Source organism: Lethenteron reissneri, chromosome 37, assembly GCF_015708825.2.
Source record: "Lethenteron reissneri isolate LAM-NWPU_2019-01 chromosome 37, ASM1570882v1, whole genome shotgun sequence".
Classification (NCBI taxonomy): Eukaryota; Metazoa; Chordata; class Hyperoartia; order Petromyzontiformes; family Petromyzontidae; genus Lethenteron; species Lethenteron reissneri.
Genome location: NC_083815.1, coordinates 1,734,379 through 1,756,668, shown reverse-complemented (window position 1 = coordinate 1,756,668; position 22,290 = coordinate 1,734,379). Strand labels below are relative to the sequence as shown.

Below are 22,290 nucleotides of genomic sequence, written 5' to 3'. Positions count from 1 at the left end.
CAAGGCCACGGGTGTTATTGCCGGCTGTGTTGAGATGTTAGTTGTAATTGAGTGCACAGAAGTCTATATAGGATGTGAGTTGTAAGTTATTCGTATAGGTTATATGGGAAGCGGTGTTCATTAGGATCTCTGCGTGATATTGCTATGATGATGATGTTCGGTGGAGAGTGATCTTGCGCTAGTAATAGCCACAATGAAAAATACACAATATATATATACACACACACACTCAAATATACATACACACAACATACATACACGCACATATAAAATACAAAGATCCCCCGTATAGCTTTAACAGAGTGTTGGGGCAAGTGCTGTTAGTGAGGAGGACCTATGAAGGCCGGCACGGCACACGTGAGGTTGGGTGGCTAGCACCACACATACACACAGACACATACAACACACACATGCATACATACAGACACATACAACACACACACATACACAGGCACATACAACACAGAGACACATACATAGAGACAAATTCAGATACACACACGCATACATGCTTACAGACACACATTCTCACATGAAACATCATAAGGCGCACATCACTGATTGCTTTATGGAGCAAGCACTAAAAGCCAACTAACGCACACACATACACACAGCATCATACACACATACACACATAATCATACACACACATACAGAATCAGACACACACACATACAGAATCAGACACACGCACACACAGAATCACACACACGCACCCACAGAATCACACACGCACATACACACAGAATCATACATACGCACATACACACAGCATCATACACACACATACACACATAATCAGACACATAGACAAAAACAAAACCACAAACATACACACAAAAGACAAATGCGTACATGCACAAACAACACACACAGCATCATACAAATTAAACAGGAACACAGAATCCCACGCATAGACACACACACACAAACACACGCACACATCATACATGCATAGACACACACAAACACATGCACACATCATACATGCATAGACACACACAAACACATGCACACATCATACATGCACAGACACACACACAAACACATGCACACATCATACATGCACAGACACACACACAAACACATGCACACATCATACATGCACAGACACACACAAACACATGCACACATCATACATGCACAGACACACACACAAACACATGCACACATCATACATGCACAGACACACACACAAACACATGCACACATCATACATGCACAGACACACACACAAACACATGCACACATCATACATGCATAGACACACACACAAACACATGCACACATCATACATGCACAGACACACACACAAACACATGCACACATCATACATGCATAGACACACACAAACACATGCACACATCATACATGCACAGACACACACACAAACACATGCACACATCATACATGCACAGACACACACACAAACACATGCACACATCATACATGCACAGACACACACACAAACACATGCACACATCATACATGCACAGACACACACACAAACACATGCACACATCATACATGCATAGACACACACACAAACACATGCACACATCATACATGCACAGACACACACACAAACACATGCACACATCATACATGCACAGACACACACACAAACACATGCACACATCATACATGCACAGACACACACACAAACACATGCACACATCATACATGCACAGACACACACACAAACACATGCACACATCATACATGCACAGACACACACACAAACACATGCACACATCATACATGCACAGACACACACACAAACACATGCACACATCATACATGCACAGACACACACACAAACACATGCACACATCATACATGCACAGACACACACACAAACACATGCACACATCATACATGCACAGACACACACACAAACACATGCACACATCATACATGCACAGACACACACACAAACACATGCACACATCATACATGCACAGACACACACACAAACACATGCACACATCATACATGCACAGACACACACACAAACACATGCACACATCATACATGCACAGACACACACAAACACATGCACACATCATACATGCACAGACACACACACAAACACATGCACACATCATACATGCACAGACACACACATAAAACACGCACTCACGCGAGTCACACATACAAAAAAACGCCGCAGGAACACGAGAACACGAGAACACGATGTTTCACAACTGAGATTTGTAAACTCAAGAGATGAATCGAGCTCATAATAGAAGCGCTGTACCACACACATACAAAAACATACACACACACACACATACACACACACACACATACACGCACACACACACAAACACATACACGCACACACACACATACACACACACACACGCGTACACGCGCACACACACACATACACGCGTACACACACACACATACACGCGCACACACACACACATACACACGCACACACACACACACATACACGCGCACAGACACACACATACACACACATACACACACACACACACACACAAACACATACACGCACACACACACACACATACACACACACACATACACGCGCACACACACACATACACGCGTACACACACACACATACACGCGCACACACACACACATACACACACATACACGCGTACACACACACACATACACACGCACACACACACACACATACACGCGCACAGACACACACATACACGCGTACACACACACACATACACGCGTACACACACACACAATAAAATACGCAAAAGACATCAAAGCAGGAACGGTAGCGGAGCGGTTCGCACGCTCGCGTTCCGAAGCTGGCGAGTCCACACAACCGCCCTGAATCACCCGGATACCCGCACTGACGAGAGTGGTGAAGTATGGTCAACACCCCAATCCCCCCCCCCACCTCCCTGCCCCCCAGGATAAAACCCACACGGCGTGAGAAGGCCATGTCGCTCCCAGCACATTGACTTCTCATGCAAAGTCCGCATTCAAGTGCCCAAAATCAGGGCTAGGAAAGTTAGAAGGTCGACGTGGAAATTGAACCGCGATAACACACGACGGGTGATAACTAAAGCATTGCACAGACTGTTGGGGCAAGCGCCGTTAGCGAGCACCTCCAATGAAAGGCGGCGCCGTCCACGAGGGGGTGGGTGGCCAGCACCACGCCCGGCCGCCTTTGTCTCCCCAGTGGCGATGTTTACACACCGCACCAGGAACTCATTTGAGGCTGAGTCGACCTAGGGGAGGCCGAGGACCGGTTCAGATAATTGTCACTGATGTTGGCCGTGAGTGGGAATCGATCCCGGGTCGCTGGGTTCATAGCGCAGCGCGCTAACCGCTACACTACCGCTCCCCACTACGCACACACGAACACACACACACATGGACACAAACAAAGATCATAGATAAAGACAAAGATCCCCTGTATAGCCTTAACAGACTGTCGGGGCAAGTGCTGTTAGCGAGAACCTCTACCGCTCCTCACTACGCACACACGAACACAAACACACACACGAACACACACACGAACACACACACATAGTTCAATACATTTGCACACGCACTGAATCGAACACACACACACAATGAAAGCACATACGCACACACGAACACACACACACGAACACACACATACGAACGCACACGAACACACACACGAACACACACAGACACGTGTCCCGCGCATAATCCGCTGGCCACAAATCAGTACCACCCAAGGTAGCCAAACTTTATTCGTACAGATTTATCAGCGCGGCCATTGGCAGTGAATTACCAGATAATAACCCGTACTCATTGCAAATGGTTATCGCACGATCGCCGCTTATTTGACCACGTCGGGAAATTGGCGCCGCTTCGCCTTCTCGTGGTGCGCAGACGCGCGCGAGGCACCTCTGGTCCCGGAACTCGTGGCCTTCACAACGCGAGTTCGGAAAGGCAGAACACGTCTGGTGAAGAAGCGACAGAGATGGGATCACACGCGGCAAACTCCCTCGCTGCCAACTCGACTGCTGCTGCTACTGCTGCTTGTGCCACTTCTACTGCTACTTGTGCCACTTTTACTGGTGTTGCCAAATCTATTGCTGCTGCTGCTTGTGCCACTTCTACTGGTGCTGCTTGTGCCACGTCTACTGGTGTTGCTGCTACTTGTGCCACTTCTACTACTGCTTGTGCCACTTTTACTGTTGCTGCTGCTTGTGCCACGTCTACTGCTGCTGCTTGTGCCACGTCTACTGGTGCTGTTGCTGCTTGTGCCACGTCTACTGCTGCTGCTTGTGCCACGTCTACTGCTGCTGCTTGTGCCACGTCTACTGTTGCTGCTTGTGCCACGTCTACTGGTGCTGTTGCTGCTTGTGCCACGTCTACTGGTGCTGTTGCTGCTTGTGCCAGGTCTACTGGTGTTGCCACGTCTACTGGTACTGCTGCTGCTTGTGCCACTTCTACTGGTGTTGCTGCTGCTTGTGCTGCAGCTGCGGGTGCTACTACTGCTGCTACTGCTGGTGCTGTTGTCGGTGCCGCTGCTACTTGTATGTCTGTTGAACTTCTTTCGCACCGTACGTAGCCAACCGCGCTCATTGGAGGTGCGGGGGAAGGACACCAAACTAAAGGCGAGGTTACTGCTACTGCTCGTGCTGTTTGCTACTGCTGCTGGTACTACTGCTTGTGTTTTTTTTTACTGGCGACGTTACTGCTACTGCTGCGAGTGCTGATGCTGCTGCTGCTACTCTCTACATTTAATGGCTGTCCCACACGTGCGCAATTGACAACTCGGGAAGCGACACGGCCTCGAGACTGGTCAATGAATGAATGAGTGAATGAGTGAGTGAGTGAATGAGTGAGTGGTCTTCGGGGCGTCAAAGAGTGAGTGAGTGGCCGTCGGGGCGTTAATGAGCGAGTGCACGAGTGAGTGAATGAACGATTGAGTGAATGATTGAGTGATTGAATGAGTGAGTGAATTAATGAATAAGTGAGTGAACTGGTGAGTGAATGAGTGAATGTGTGAGTGAGTGAGTGGATGAGTGAGTGAATTAGTGAATGAGTGAGTGAGTGGTGGCCGGGGCATCAATGAAGGGACGGGGAGCGCTCAGCTCCTCCGCTCGCTGCGATCGCTGTCCGTCAATTTCATTCTCCAAACAACGCCGCAACCCTAACCCTCCCAACAAAATGAGAATATATATATTTTTTTGCTTTACTGGAGGAATCCGATGAGCTATAAAGCTCTTTCCACAGACGTCCAGTAGTTTCACAGATGTCACCACTTCATCCACACTCTACCGCCGCCGCCCCCACCAACCCAACCCCACAAAGCAGGCACCCCCCCCCCTCTCCACCAATGCAAATGCTCGCTTCACGAGCTCGCTAAACACGGGCGAAGGAGGAGCGGACGCTGGCGACGCACGCAACGCCGAGGAGCGACGCGGACGAATCTCTCGCCACGCAGCGCGCAGCACGCGGACCCGTCCGCCTGTCGGCTGAAACAGACTGTTGGGGCCAAGTGCTGTTAGCGAGTAGCACCTACGAAGGCCGGCACCACGCACGAGAGCGATGCTGCACACAAAGACAAAGACGCCCCCACCCCGCCCCCTGGATAGCCTTAACAGACTGTTGGGGCAAGTGCTGTTAGCGAGTAGCACCTAAACACGCACACACACACAACAACAATAACAGCAGCGGCGGCAGCAGCAGCAGCACGATCAACCTGTCTGGCGAAAGAGCGACCGGCTAAACAATGAAACCGGCAAAATCAAACCTCGCAGGTCGCGCGCGCTCGTTCTCAGTGCACACGGGGAGAGAGAGAGAGAGAGCGCACGCGCACGCACGGAGATGTGCACACACAGTGGGGCGGATGAGACACTCACTTGCAGCAGCAGCAGTAGCAGCAGGAGTAGTAACGTTGGCGTGTGCGCCCGTTCCGGGTGGTTTTGTTGTTGTTGTTGTTCTCTTCCCGAAGCCCGGGGGGGACCGCAGGAGGCACCACAACAAAAACCAGCGACTGCCGGGAGCTGTTCCGTGTGAACGCGCGCAGCGCGCGGTGCTCGCGGCGACGGCGGTGGCGACTCGGGGTGGGGGGGGGAGATGGCACGGGCTGGGTTTTGATGCCACGCCACGCCACGCCAAACCGGCTCGGGTGGCTGCTACGAGGGTGCCGGACCGGGCTGGTCTGGGATGTGGCTGGGCTGGGAAGTGCTGATGGAGTTGCGCCGGGACCGGCCTCGCTCGTGTGACAGGCAAAGAGACAGGAGGCTAAGAAAGGGCGGCGCGGTGCTGGCTGGCTGGCTGTGTGTGTGTGTGCGTGCGTGTGTGGCTGTGCGTGTGTGGCTGTGCGTGCGCGCTGCGTGAGAAGTGCGCGGCGCTCGCTGCGCGGGAGACGGAGCGGGGAGCGGGCAGCGTGGTGACGGCGCATCCGTGGGACCCGCCCCGAAAGATGGCGGCGAGGCGGGCATGTGGTGGGAGGAGGGAGGAGGGAGAATAGAAAAGAGAGAGAGAGAGCGGGGAAGAGGAGGATGGACGAGTCGAGCAATATAGACGTGCGGATGAGCCGTGGAAGATGGCAGGGGAGAGATCAGAGAAGTGCGTAAAAGGGCTTCTTCACACGTGGTGTCATCGTCGTTCTTGTCATCATCATCACCATCATCTGCATCATCATCATCATTATCAAACAGAGGCGCTCATGTTGCCATGGATATGCACACGGGGTCCGCTACGCGCCGTCACCTCACCGCACCCCCACTCCCCCACCCACCGCTCATTCACGTCATGCAACCACCTCCCGTGCACCCCCCCCCCACACACTCCCCCGACTCCCACCCACCGCCTCTCCCCTCCCCTCTCGCATCACCTCCTCCTCCTCCTGCTGCTGCTGCTCTCAGCGTTGCCATGGAAGCCGAAACAAAATGCGCGCGCGCAGATTCCAGGACTGCGATGATGGAGGAAGAAGCGCGCAGGGACGCGAGGGCGCAGAGGCACGCGGGAGAGAGACGGACAGAGAGAGACAGCGAGAGACAGGGGGAGACAGGGGGAGACAGCGAGAGACAGGGGGAGACAGCGAGAGACAGGGGGAGACAGCGAGAGACAGGGGGAGACAGGGGGAGACAGCGAGAGACAGGGGGAGACAGCGAGAGACAGCGAGAGACAGGGGGAGACAGGGGGAGACAGGGGGGAGAGAACGGAGAAGAGATGGGAGAGGGATCGGGAGAGATGCTGTTAGGGGAGGAGGAGGAGGATGATAGAGAGAGAGGATCGAGTTCCGCTCGCTCAACGAGCGGGAGACGTCGCGGCGTTTCGGGAGCAGCGTGCGGGAGAGGAGGAGGAGGCGGAGGCCACGCGCTCCGTGGATATGCGGGCGCTCCATTCATAATGAGCCTCGGAACCCGGTCCTGACCCGGACCTTACACGAACCCTAACGCTAACACGGACCTCAATCTAATGCTACTCTAATCCGGACCTAACTCTAACCCGGACCTAACTCTAACCATATTCTGACTCTAACCTTCGTTCCAACCCTAATCCACATTTTAAACTTCAGTCCTATAGCTCGTAACTTTATCCCTGACGCGACCGTAACCCTGACTCTAAACGAGTCCTCATCAAAACCATCACTCGATCCCAAAAAAAAGCCCTATCTCGTGTCGGCCCGGCGGACAGACATGCATTGTCGTCAATCCGACATCACGGTTTGTGTATGTCATGGTGCAGCGCATTCAACACAACAACAACAACTCCAGGTGATATACGGTGAACGATTTAATGTTGAAAAAATTACAACCAAAGTTTCAGCCTGATAGGCAAAATAAGTAAATAAATGAACCGAAACGAAATGAGGCGAGAGAGAAGGATGGGCAGATGGGAGAGAGAGAGAGAGAGCGGGAGAAAGGGGGAAGAGGGGAGACGTGAGGATGGGAAGATGAGGAGAGAGCAGTTGAGAGAGACGGACCGACGGGGTGGGGGCGAGATATAGAGAGGTAGTTGTAGAGAGAGAGACAGAGAGAGGTAGGTAGTTGTAGAGAGAGAGAGAGAGACAGAGAGAGGGAGGTAGGTAGGCAGGAGGGGCGAGGCGTCTCTCATCCCCCGGGAGTCGCGCCCCGGGGCCAGCGGTATGCGCGGAGCGGGCGGTAGTCGGAGCCATCCATCACCGCGGGGATGGCACTCAACGTTGCTTTTTTTAAAGAGTAAATAACAAAAAATAGCGCAATAACGGAGGCGAGGAGACTCAGCGGGGAGTCCGCGTGCACACCGCTGTCGACGGAGTGAGGTTGGTGAAAGTGCGTCGGGCACGGGCGGTGAGGTCTGGGGCTAGGCGAGTGTTGTGGGGGTGAGGGGTGAGCATGGATATGGGGTGGGCGGGGAGAAAGGGTGAGCGGGGAGATGGGGTGAGCGGGGAGTGGTGTGGGCATAGGCAGGCGGTTAGGTTAGAGAGGGCAGCAGCAAACAACGTTAAGGGAGACGCGGAGAGGGGAGCACGAACAGGGGAAAGCGAGAGAGGGAGAGAGACGAAGAGAGCGAGAAGAGCGGCGAGCGATGACAGCGGAGGGTAACGCGAGACGAGAGAGGAGATAAGAGGAGGGAAGGCAAAGGCGGACGGGGAGAGGGGAGCCGCGCTAACTTCCCTCGACCTGAGCAACGTGTACTGACATATCCCGCCTCCATGTGGCGTGCCAAGACTCACCCTGCGAGCGGCAGTAGTATCATACTGTAGCCGACACAAATTTTGCCGAATAACTGAGCATTTCTTTTTGTTCCTTCTGATCGAAAACAACGGAGGGAGGGAGGGGGGGCCGTGCTAGTTGTGAACAAATACAAAATAACGACTTAAAAAAACACATTGGCGATTGCGTGCAAGGGCACGTCTGCTCTCTGTAAGGGCACGAGCAGAGCACAAGCCCACACTGTGTGTGTCTCCTGTGGTGGGGGGGGGGGGGGGTATCCGCGTACTATCCAGGAGAATAATTGCTTCGCTGTAAACATCACCTTGCTCGCTGTACCGTCATCGCATCGCCACCAATTTGCACCGCCGAAGAATTCGCCTTTACTGTTTGTACAAGGCGCGTGGAGCGCACGCACGCACACACACACACAGGCAGCTACGTCTAGCAACAATTAATTAGTAGAAAAACAAACTGGGCCGAACTAAGAACTTTATTTGATTTGTGACGGGGTTGTCTGCAGGGGTTTATTTCATGCCGGAGCTCCGGAAAATATTGCGTCCGGATTCATTTGAACGGATCATGGGACACTCCCCTTCCCCGATCGCCTTCACCAACCCGCACTGACCAGCGTGGTGAAGTATGGTCAAGCAACGCCTATGCCCGACACGGCGTAAGAATTCCCCGTCATCCAGCAGTGGATTGAAAATGTCTGCACATTATTTTTGTCGTAAAATACATGAGGACCCCTATCTTGGAGAGAAGGTCCTTGCCAATAACATCTTGCAGTTCACCAGCATTGATTCAAGCGAGCCTGACTCTGCGATGAGACACTGCGTGTCGAAACAGGCGCAGACTTTGCTTGCCTTGAATCAATGCTGCCGAAATAATGCACTCCCAGAAGGCCGTCTGAGAATTACTTTCATGTTTACGTGGAGACACAGATGTGCAGGATACATGTTGCCTAGTTGATATTACGTGTTCACATTTATATGATTACATTAAGCAATAAACGTGCTCGTCTGCGAGGTGGCTGAATGATGGCAGCACAACAAGTTGGTTCGTGAATCCGTCTGTGTGTGCAGCTCCATCACCCACTCGCGGAGTTTTCTCCGGACACTCTGGTTTTTTTTATTCCCACGTGCAAAACATTAATTAGAAATTGATCAGAAAGGAATTGAAATGCAGTGAGGTTTTCGTGCTTAATTAAGTCATTTTATAATAATTATTGATTCAAAATGAATTGGTCAAACATGGCAATGTAGCAGGGCCCTTCCGTAAAACGAAGCCTTGAAATTCGGCGAGAATTCCGTCGACAAAGAGGTGACAACGCAAATAACACGTTTAAAGTACACATTGGTTTCACACATTTGAACGAAGTCTATTTAACTATCCAAGAGAGCCACACTAAGTAATCGGATTTTAAATTTTTTTCCGGAGAGTACTCCTCCTGCTGCTTCTGCTACATTATGCAGTGTTTATTTGTAAGATGTTTTCAGCCCCAATTAGTGATGAGTTGTGTTCATTATTATTATTCACGTGGGGAGGAGGAAAGCGGAGCACGGGAAGACAACATCCCCCACGCCTTGCGTGCGAGCAGGGTCAACTGAACGTGACCGAATAGCATAGAAGGGCAGCCCTTCGTAGTGGCGTGGTCACTGCTTGTGTTAAAATCGCGTGTTTAAACGAAAACGCCACGACGTGTTGACAACAACAAAAACATCAACGGTAACCAGTCTTGCCTTCAAATGACTTCCACGCCTGTGCTGCCATTAGCGAGTCAGTTGGCCAGAGTTAACAATAACAATCATTATTATTACATCCCACAGATGCTGCCGTGGTGTGTAAATGGATAAGCCACACTGGGCTTATAATACAGACGTCGTCGATTTCAATCGATCAGCACGGTTGGCTACGTACGGTGCGAAAGAAGTCGAACACACGGACATACATGGGCAAGCTCCGCAGGTCCCACAGCCCTAGCTCAGTCCACTCCAGCAGCTTGACTCTGCACGCCCGCGGTCAGTGGCCTTGGCCGCTTGTTGAGATTCGTTCTGTATCCCCCTTCTGGCAGATGCCATTTTAACATTCCAAGTACATAAAAAAGCGTCACTTCTCAAGTGTTAACCTGCCAAAAAAAAGTTGTGTTTTATTGGAAAGATAGCAGCAGCAGCAGCAGTAGCATGCTGCAAAAAATATGTGAAGATTATTTCAGATAATTGCCCTTCAACATCGTTCTAACTGAGGCTGAAGGGACGTTTGTTGGCAGGTTAATGAAAACATCCCATTGAAAGTTAGCGGTTTAATTGTGTTTCGTTATTTGAGTGTGCAATGTGTGTGTGTATATATGATTCATCCGTCAGGGATGCTGTCTTCAGCCAACAATCACGACGAGTCTGTCATCCTTAATAGGCTTACGTCTCCTTCTTGGTTCTTTCGGTAAAGTCACGTAGAAGGGAAGTAATAAAATAATAAAAATAAAACATAATAAAACAATTCTCACGACGTTTCGGCCACAACGCAAGCAGCCGTCCTCAGGCGAAGAATGAAGCACCACCAAGCTTGGAGCGTATATTTAAGCTAAGTTAGAGGGGGGGGAGGTGGGAAGAAGAGCGCCTAAACAAAGGCTGACGTCTCTCTAAGAAGAATGGGGCATGGCTCTAGACGTGGTGATGCTGCGTTGGTAGTGATGCACACAAGCACAATCAACATAAATAACCCTCAACATTTGCCAATAACATTGTGACCTTAAAATGGCACTTCATGAAGAAGGATCATTGCCTAAAACGTCGTCTATTATATATTGAAACATAAGCATAATCGTGCCTCACCATATTCAATGGCATACACATTGTGATTGGTGACTGAAGACTTAATCTAAAACTAAACTATATATTTGTTGTATTTTACCATGTTAAGCCTACTGAGCTTTAGAATAGGCGGCTTATCTTTAGGTGCATGTGTGCGTGGTGCTGACCACCCACCCCCTCGTGTGTCGTGCCGGCCTTCATAGGCGCTCGCTAACAGCACTTGCCCCGACAGTCTGTTAAGGCAATACGGGTGATCTTTGTCTTTGTCATGATGTAAGTGTATGTCGACGTTTATCTGCATGTTTGTGTAAATCTTGTTCGAGTGCTACATGCAGTAGCCCATACAAGTGCTCCTTGTGGAGACATTAAGACTTGGGGCTGCAGCCCAATTGCTTGTTATCGGCTAATTAATATCAGCACACACACACGACACACACACGATTCACACCACACACGCAATGATGCTGTTGCACACGGACAAAAGCGGGTCTTGCATTTAGCGATTTACTGAGTAAGATGAAAACAAGATGTTGTGTGATAATTGGTTTTTTACCCTTCTATTTGGCAACAAAACTGACACCTTTTTACAAGGAGTCATGTTTGCATAGACCGCAATACCTGCAGTCATAATACAAACAAAAGACATAACTCTGATAATGTATGCACTGTCCTTGAAGTTGATTGGTCCACACCCGAGACAGCTTTCCTTAGAGCCTAGTCTCACATGGGTTGGACCAGATGACGCCAAAAGATGTTGTGTGTTTATGTATTTTGTAATGCGAATTAGTTTCTTCGTGCCAACAACCACGACAGATGATTAAATCGGGGTTAGTGATGGATTAGTGAAGGAAGCTTTGGTAAATTGTACGGAGCCAGTATTCAGTCGACCATATATGGTCGAGGGAGTTATTGTATCAATAACAGCTGATAAACCATCAATATTTATATAGCACGCATGACATTGCTGATGAGTGACAGAAATACGGAACCCATCCGCCATTCTGTGGCTCATCCAAAATGTTGATGTTTTAAAGCATTCTGTTGCGTAGAATATTTTTGGAAGGCCAATAGCCTAAAATATGTTTAAAAGATATATATTGAAATCAGGAACGGATGGTGGATAATTATTAATTGCACAAAATGGTCCTCTATGGCACTATTATGAAACATTCCTGTTTTTGCGCTGACGACCCATGGCGTATATGGAGGCCACTTACCAATAACATCTGATAAGCCAACTGTCTGCTGATGAGCCACAGTAAAGGCGAAACCGGTCTCGATTCGGCCAGTTTTAATGCTGCTGCAGAATGGGTAACCAACCGATGTACGTACTGATTTTCTTCAAACTATTAGTTTTGTTTTATGTGCAGATACGAGAAGTGAAGGTGATGTATTTATCACGCACACATACAGCAGCCCATATGTTATCGACGCATTAGTATACTGTGTTTTTACACAGAGCATCTATTTTCCATTGCTGCCCTCATAATAGTGTATCGATTTTAAAGTTTGCCATTAATATTAGTTACATCTGTCCCTGTTTGTAGCGCCGTGCTGCATTTCGGTTAATTTATCGTTATTATCATTATTGAGCCCGAATTGACCGCGCTACTGTGTGTGTATGTCTGCGCACACGTGGAATGTTATAATAGATCATGTGAGCAGGTGTGGGTATGCATGCGAATAATAACATGACTTGTAAACCAGACATCTATATGTGCGAGTGTCTGTTTATGTGTGTTTAATGGAGGGGGGGGGGGGGGTGGCACAGTGGTTAGCGCACTGTGCTACCAACCCGAGTTCTATGAGTGAAAGCTGAACCGGTCCCAGGCCCATACCTAGGCCAAGTACCTGGTGCGGTGTGTAAACATTCAGCATTTGGGAGACAAAGGCTGCCGGGACTAGGGCTGTCCACAAAACCCCCTCGTGTTCCGTACCGGCTTTCATAAGTGGTCGCTAACAGCACATGCCTCAAATGTCTGTGAAGGCTATAAGGGAAATCTTTGCCTTTGATCGCTAATTTGCACGCGGCTCGATGTCGAGCAGAGGAGCTGTCCAATTCAGCACCCCACCTAACCAACAACTCCTGTAGACGTATGAACACAACTCTTCGAACATGATAGAAAACATATGGGTGTTCTATTACTTAGCTTGGCGTAGCCTCGGCCTCATGTGATTGCGCAGTGCCAATAATATATTGAATAAAAGTCAAACGAGTCAAAATAGAGTTTTGCTCCAATGAGTGTGGAGCGATGTTAATCAATCTTCTGTTCACCATTCTCCAGCCAGTGGTGGATTTTCCACATTCCTATGCTGGGGTTTAAATTTGTATAATAATTTCTTGTTGTTCACCAATTCGGTTTTCTCCACACATGTTTTCCAGTGCGAGAGAGACAGGTTTTGGCGCTTCTCATTTGGTGATATAAATATGTAATGAGTCCATTGGTTAAATCGCAACGTTACTAATTGCGATGAGGGCAAGGCAAGAATCGTTAAGAAGGCTAATCACAACCAAAACAACGACAACCCGTGATACAGCTATATTAAAGCGGGTCACACACTGATTAGGATTCATCAGGGAAGTGGAGACACGCTGTCCTCTTTGTCAATCCACGGCTGGATGAAGGCCTCTCCTCACACCGTGCAGATTGGGGGGGCATTGATTGATCATACTTAATCACGCTGGGCAGTTCGAATCGGTGAAAGCTGGGAGCATAGACGTCGGAGCATAGCACAGTACAACAATTGATTTTGCCGCACTGCCCCCTGCTGTTGCTCACAGTATAGCGCCGGAGTTCACAAACGCACGTTTACAGCTTTCCAACATCAAATCTTGCCAAGTGGCTCAGCGGTACAGCGAGTAACTCGCAATTAGAAGGTTAGAAGTTCAAATCTTGGTTGGGGGTTGACTCAGCCCGTCATCCCTCAAGCCAACGGTGGTTGTCTTATAGATGAAGGTGGAATTTCGGCAACTGGCCCTTGGCTTTAAACAGGCGACAATGACCACTATAAAGGGCGCCGCGGTGGCGAGATGTTAACTTCCTCACCTGGTATACAGGAGACCGTGGGTTCGATCCCGACCCTGACACTTGTATATTTGGAGTTTTCATGTTTTCCCCGTGGTCATGTGGATTTTTCTCTGGGTACTTCGGGTTTTCACTCCACATTTCGAAAGGTGCGTTTACAGTATTTGGCTTCTATAAATTTCCACTTGATAAGCCACTTTGTTAAGCTATTATTTGTGGCCAAGTCGCTACTGAAAAAGAGCTAATTACTTCGTGGGCTCTATATGATAAAATAAAAATAGCAGTAATAAATGCTCTTTTAAGCAAATCAATAACTCTGATTCCATATGAAGTGATTTAAATACACGTTTCCACTCCTAGTCCACGTGCGCAAATTTCTATTAAGTTAAGTTAATTTTGATGAAGTCACGTGGAAGGGAAATTATAAAATAATAAAACAATAAAATTCTCACGACGTTTCGATTGCAACACAAGCAATCATCCTGCTGTGGTTTTCACACCTGATGATGATTGCTTGTGTTGCAATCGAAACGTCGTGAGTATTTTATTGTTTTATTTTTTATTATTTTTATTATTTCCCTTCTACGTGACTTTACCGAAAGACCCAAGAATATGAATCCCTGCAGTCACGAAAGCTTTAAATCGAAATTGAAGTTAATTTTGTTTAACTTTTTGAGAAAACAATAGACGAGCTTGAGTCTCATTCGCAAGAGAGACTTTGGTCTTCAAAAATTACAGCGAGCAATATAAAGTACAACAATGAAGGAAACAGAAGTCCTCAACAACAACAACAACCTGGTCACATGAGGAATGTAGAATATTGCACGATCATAAACAAATGTTAAATAACGCATTCCACGTAGCGTAAGTCGGCTAGGTGAGATTATGTTTCGACTGATCATAACACAATTACAAATTAGGTTATAGAAACATTAAACAGTTGTAGGGTGACGATTGTACGAATTTCTACCTGACTTGTATTAACGTGTATACATGTGAGTCTATGGTCTCTCTAATAGTCTACTTGAAGAGATACAATTCCAGAAGTTTGGGGTATTAACAGAGAATGATTTAGACCAATATAAGTAGTTTTTTGTTCTTGGTACAACGACACGAGCACTTCACATATCTTATGATAGGCAGCGTTTCGGGCAACGGACCTTCTTCACAGCACACAGAGAGGCCAAAGAGGTAGTTTTATTGACGAATACTGGGTGTTTTTGTTAATGTATGTTGAACTTCTTTCGCACCGTACCTAACCAACCATGCTGATCGGAGGAGCGGGGTAAGAACAACAAACTCAAGACAAACAGCAGTTCTTAAGAAATTAATATTAAATCTAAAACATATTGTGCCAGTGAGCTATTGCCACTGCAGCAGCAGCATCATCAAATCACATGTTTAGTGTAACATGGGATGGATGTGTTTTCAAACCCACATTTACATTGTCCAGTGCATATGGAATGTTAAAAGTGCATGATGCAATCTTGATTTGAAGCTTTCGTGACTGCAGGAATCCATTTTATTGTGAAATTTCGGTCACTGATCCTATGATCACTGTTACATTGCTTTTATGGTTTTATTTTGGTGATTTCGAAAAGTTTTTTGGTTTGGCCATGTTTGTTTGTTGTAGTACGGAGTTAGACTGATGGCCTTAATCTAAGTTGTCTTGTGGTTGTTGTTGTTTGACTTGCATCCCACTGGGATTTTTGTACACAACGTTGGTGTACGGTGCTTTTTCTAGAATATGTTTAGCTGTTTTTTCCTGGATTTGCTGTTTGCACATAGTCACATACTCACTTTAAGATGTTTTCTTGTTCATGTTTAGTTTTTTTGTTTGTTGCGGTTGCACCCCATTCAAGAGCCGAATTGCTCACAGAGCTATACCTAATAAATGAAACCGAAAATGAAAACCATACTCTTTGGTTCTTTCGGTAAAGTCACGTAGGTATAAAATAAAATAAATTATACCTACATGACTTTACGTGATGCATTTATATGTTAAAATTCACAAGGGGGTATACATACACACCCTTTTTACATTTAAAAGTTCACATAGGCATATTTAAAGTTCCATTTATATTTCCTAGTTCACATCGGTAACTGTTAAATACCCATATTTATATTCGGTACACTTGATAAGCCTGGCTTAAGATAGCCTTTGCATTCCCTAATCCACATAAGCATAATACCCCGCCCTGCATCACGGGGGGGGGGGGAGAGGGTGCACGGCGATTGGCTGCAACTTTCTCGTGATTTCAGCCACGACCAATGGGATCGCGTCTCGTTCGCCCATTGGTGGGAGAGGGTGGCTCGGTTGGCGCATGCGCAGTGCGTGCGGCCGGGCAGCATGGCTTCCCAGGATGTTATAGCCGCAGGAGGTGGTGGTGATGATGGTGATGTTTGTGATGAAGGGGGTGGAGAAGCAGGCGATGGAGGTGATGGAGGGGGGTGGAGGCGACTGGACGCGATGCCCGGAGACCCGCTCCTTCTCGTGCTCGGGATGCTGGACTACACGGATCTGCTGCGGTCTGCCTACTTGTAGTTTACAAGCCTCGCGTGGCTGGTGTCGTTTCACGTTGTTGTTGTTGTTGTGGCCGATGTTGATGTTGTCATCGGCATACATTGAGAGTGATCGTAGAGTCACCGATGAACAGCACCATCATCGTTGGTGTCACACTGCACGGCCCATGGTGTGTGTGTGCGAATGTCGCTGTTGTGGGGTTGATGATGACTGCGAGAGAGTGTGCGTGTCGCTAACAGCACTTGCCCCAAACAGTATGTGTAGACTACACGGGGGATCTTTGCCTGTGTAAGAGCGAGTCCGCGTACGAGTCTCCTGAAACGAGTAAACTGATGCGGTGTGCAATTTGGGGAGACAAAGGCGGTCGCGTGTGGTGCTGCCTACCACTTCCGCGTGTACCGTGCCGGCCTCTTCGTAGGTGCGAGACGCCCCAAAAGTCTCTTGAGTGCGATGCTGTGGCATGGTTGTCTTTGTGAGCATATTGTGTGTGTCTTGAGTTTGTTGTGCCCGTCTGTGCAAGCGGTTACCAGTGTCCCCGAGTGTATGGGACTGCACCCACTCACCCTACCTGTGCACACTATCAGCTCTGTGTGTGTGTGTGAGTGTTACCTCTTGTCAGCGAGCCTTTGACACTTCACGTGTGAGTCGAGTTGGGGTTGTGTGCGAGTGATTTTGAAAGTGTTGTCGTGTGTCTGCGAGTGACGGTTCGATCAACGCTGCGCTTCGAACCCGGCGACCCAAGTTCGATTCCCGCTCACGGCCAACACCGGTGACGATTATCTGAACCTGTCCTCAAATGAGTACCTGGTGCGGTGTGTAAACATCGCCACTGGGGAGACAAAGGCGGCCGGGCGTGGTGCTGGCCACCCACCTCCTCGTGTGCCGTGCCGGGCTTTATATGTACTCGCCAACAGCACTTGCTCCTACAGTCTGCTAAGGCTACACGGGGGATCTTTGTTTTGTGTGCATGTTTGTATGTATGTATGTCTCTGAGAGTGCATATGATACCCATCTGTTATATTGATAATGGAGAGCAACACAATGCACCTAAATATTATTTTTTTATCTATTGAGAAAGACACAATCATGATATACACAGACATGGAATTGTTATGTTCGTGCATGAATATTGTAAAGTTATCTTGGGCAAAATGTATTCCATGACTCAGGAATCTAACCGTGTTTCAGATGCAGCGATGCAATGTCCAGATGTCAGACTTGGTGCGTTAAACTCTGCCCTTCGCAGTAGGCAAAGGGAAACTCTTCCAGGGCAGATGGAATAATAAGTGGACATTGTCAAATAATATTCTTGGTTCTTTCGGTAAAGTCACCTAGAAGGAAAATAATAAAAATAAAACAATACAATTCTCACGACGTTTCGATTGCAACACAAGCAACCATCATCGTGAGAATTGTATTGTTTTATTTTTATTATTTCCCTTCTACGTGACTTTACCGAAATAACCAAGAATATGAATTCCTGCAGTCACGAAAGCTTTAAATCGAAATTGTCAAATAAGTAGCACCAATGGTTGGAACGAAATTAGCTGACCCATTTGCTAAATAGTTATTGCTGAAATTAATACTTCAATCATGAAGTAATATCCTCAATCATTTGTATTTCCAATAACAGGGATTATAGTGATTTAAACATTTACAAACTAGCCTTTTGTCCGTCCAAGTACGGGTGTATTTCGGTAAATCTGAAACTTGCAAGCGAAAAGCAGACTTCGACGTGATATTAATTGCATCAATTCGTGTGCAGTTTGTAATGCCGCGGTGACACAGACCTATTTAATTTAAATGTTATAATCCCTTGTTCATCATGACGTCCTTTTTACTTCTATGTCTCAATAGCGGTATGGAGATCACGTGACGCGTAGTGAGGGTTGTAAGTTGACGCTGAGGAGGGGGAAGGAGGCGCCTCGCCCCCCCCATGTGGAGTGACGTCAGCCGCTAATTATTATTAATGGTGGGGGGTGTCCATGTGGAGGACGTCGCCTCTTCATGATTATTGATGAGGGGGGCTGGCCGACGTGGAGTAACGTCACGTGTGGGGGACAGACATTCTTGGCTGTGTGTCCTGCCCACCAGTTCAGTTTAGTTCCAGCTGCCTAAGTGGATACATATCTGCATTTTTCTGAGATGGCATTAAGAGGCTGAAAGCATCCGGCAGACGAATTTTTCTATGTCTGTGGCCAATTCATCAAGACAAGAGTGAAAAAGTACTCTGTGGAAGCATCTGCTAAGATGTGTGAGGCCTACAAGGCATTTCGGAATGCCTGTCGGGGTTCAAGACAAACCCTGGGCACCTCATTTCACCTGCGGGCAATGCAAAACAACTCTGGAAGGTAAGATGGACAATTGTTGCGCGAAATTTGATATTCTAATTTTTTTTATTGAAAATAGTAAAAGTTTTTAATTATAAAATTGTTACAATTTTCAATATTATTTAAAAAATATATATATGAAAAATGTTGCGAGAATCTCTTACACATTAGTCATGGGTGAAATAAATGTATTTTTTTAGGATGGTGTAGAGGGGAAAATAGAGCCATGAAGTTCGCTATCCCAAGAATTTGGCGGCAACCCACTGACCACTCAAGCAACTGCTACTTCTGCATGGTGGACCCTTGCAAACGTCGGACTGGCAAGAATGCACCTGCTGTCACATATCCGGACCTTCCTTCATCCATCGTGCCACACTGCCATGAGCTCCCCATACCCACTCCTCCGCAGAGAGTGCAGCCATCTTTAGAAGAAAGCAGCAAGTCAGAGGGCGAGGAAGACGTCGTAGATCCAGATGACAATTTCAGAGGTGGAGCTGAGGAGAGAAACCCATACTACCCCAACTAAAGTACCTCAATTACACGATTAGCGATCTTGGTCTCACCAAGTCCAATGCTGAGCTTTTGACGTCTAGGCTCAAGCAGTGGAACTTGTTGGATGAAAGTGTGCAAGTTGCAGATCAGAGAAAGTGTCACCAACCTTTTTGCAGCTTCTTCACCCGTCAAGATGGGTTCTGCTTCTGCCACAATGTGACCAGTCTGTTCGAGGAAATCGGAATCGCCTGTAACCAGAATGAGTGGCGCCTATTCATTGACAGCTCATCCAGGAGCCTCAAAGCCGTGCTGCTCCATAATGGTAACAAGTACCCATCTCTTCCCCTGGCTCACTCGGTGCACCTCAAAGAGGATTACAACAGCATCAAGACCTTGCTGGATGCCTTGAAGTTTGATGAGTACGGCTGGGAGGTCATCGGAGACTTCAAAATGGTGGAATTCCTGATGGGTCTCCAAGGTGGTTTTACCAAGTTTCCCTGCTATCTTTGCCCTTGGAAAAGCAAGGACACCAAGGCGCACTACCACAGGCAGGGACTGGCCACAGCGGACCGAGTTCTCTGTGGGGAGGAACAACGTCAAGTGGGAGCCACTGGTGGACCCCCGGAAGGTGCTGATGCCACCACTGCACATCAAATTGGGCCTTATTAAACAATTTGTCAGATCGGTAGATAAGGAGTCGAGTACGTTCAAGGCTTCTTCCCTAAGCTGTCAGAGGCAAAGGTCAAAGCCGGTGTGTTCGTCAGGACTACAGATAAAGAAGATCCTGCAGTGCAATGATTCCCCAAGAAACTGACTAGTAAGGAGAAAGCGGCTTGGGACAGCTTTGTCGCAGTGGTTCCGTGGCTTCCTGGGCAATCACGAAACTTTGTGGAGCTGGTTGAGACTGGTGAAGAACTACGGCACAATTGGCTGTAGGATGTCCCTCAAAGTCCATATCCTTGATGCTCATCTTGATAAATTCAAGGATAACATGGGAGCGTACTCGGAGGAGCAATGCGAGCGCTTCCACCAGGATATACTGGACTTTGAATGCCGCTACCAAGGATAGTATAACTAGAACATGATGGGAGACTACATTTGGGGGCTGATTCGTGAAAGTGATTTACGGTATAGTCGTAAATCTCGAAAAACGACTCACTTCTAAACCCTTTGTAGTCATTTTTGTATTACTTTTGCATAAAGACCTGTTTATTTTGATTCATATGTTGTTTTTTTTCTGACTTTATGTGAACGAAAATTAACCGATTCTCTTTTTTTCTCATTGAAAATAGGTACATTGCAAAATATCACTGTCCTGGTAACAAAAGCAAAGTTTGTGGGGCATAATAGCCATTTTCTATACTTTTTAGGCATAAGCAATATAGCAATAACGAAAACGCTTATTACCCAGGAACAAAAATTGTGTTACATAATGTAACCATTGGTTTTGGGGAGAATATAAATAAAATAATTTGGCAGACAAGTGTCCTTCACAAATCCGTCTCTCCACTACAAAAAAGAAAAGCATTTCTTACGCATCCTATCGTGTGTACTTGCTTCATGGGAGTATAACATTTCAGCAGCGTTTGTTCAGATACAAGCAAAATCTGGACCGGTTTCGAAATGACGGTGTCTCATCGGCAGATACAGACTTGCCGCTGATTGCATAGGCATCGTTTATAATAAGGTTAGTGTCAGAATCGGCACGAGCAAACCACAGTGCCAATGCTCCCACCTCAGCTGTTTAGCATTAAACAAATAAGTTTTGTCTGCATCTACGGGCGCAAGGAAACGTTCGACTTTATTTTGAAGTTGCAATTAACAAGTGCACATTCACGCCACCTGTTAATTTCTGCATGCTTAATTTAAGAGAAACGTTTTACGTTGCCAGACAAAAATGTATGCGTCATCGCGATGAGCGGCACTTTGTACTAGGCCTCGATTTATTTTTGGTATCGTAGACCTGGCCCCAGTTGGTGTAGCATATGGTCCTTCTGTTTACGTATTCATAAGCCTGCCAGTGTGTTTTTCGCATTTAAAAAATTGTATTAAAAATATAAATCAAAAGCAATGCGGCACACGTTATGGTACGTTTTCCTTTAATTTCTAATGCATTTTAAACTACTTTTTGAGATAAAAAACAGCAATTTCGTTTTGGTAAGTGTAAGGAGATGTGCAAAACAAAGCTGATTGGAAGTAAAAGTGTAGTGTTGGGCGATATAAGTTCACATGAATATTTAACAGCGCACGTCAATTTACCTCTGCCACGTGCGCTATTCTTTACACGCCAACACCCGTTGAGCTTCAAACATTGCAAGGAATTCACATCACTCCCACTACCAACATAGGACCGAAGATTAGCGTGCGCGACCAGGCCTGTCCAACATGATTGACACTCGCCCCAGGTTTTGGGATTGCGTCTTTCTCTGTTGGAGCGTCTTATAACCTGGAGACTACATTGACGCATTTCAC

General features: G+C 47.4%; 2 protein-coding genes across 6 annotated transcripts in view; one reads left to right on the top strand and one right to left on the bottom strand.

Moving 5' to 3' along the window:
• The window catches only part of LOC133351378 (CUGBP Elav-like family member 1), a 259,928-nt gene extending 253,295 nt beyond the window's left edge, over positions 1–6,633 (bottom strand). For all 5 annotated transcript variants that reach the window (XM_061566525.1, XM_061566527.1, XM_061566528.1 and 2 more), the window contains exon 1: positions 5,853–6,633. The gene's annotated coding sequence lies outside the window, so the exon portion shown is untranslated. The remainder of the gene's footprint in view (positions 1–5,852) is intronic.
• A 10,182-nt stretch (positions 6,634–16,815) lies between these two features.
• The window catches only part of FBXO3 (F-box protein 3), a 119,742-nt gene continuing 114,267 nt past the window's right edge, over positions 16,816–22,290 (top strand). The window contains exon 1 of the mRNA XM_061566401.1: positions 16,816–17,001. Within this exon, the coding sequence (XP_061422385.1) occupies positions 16,823–17,001 (179 nt within the window). The 5' untranslated portion in view covers positions 16,816–16,822. The remainder of the gene's footprint in view (positions 17,002–22,290) is intronic.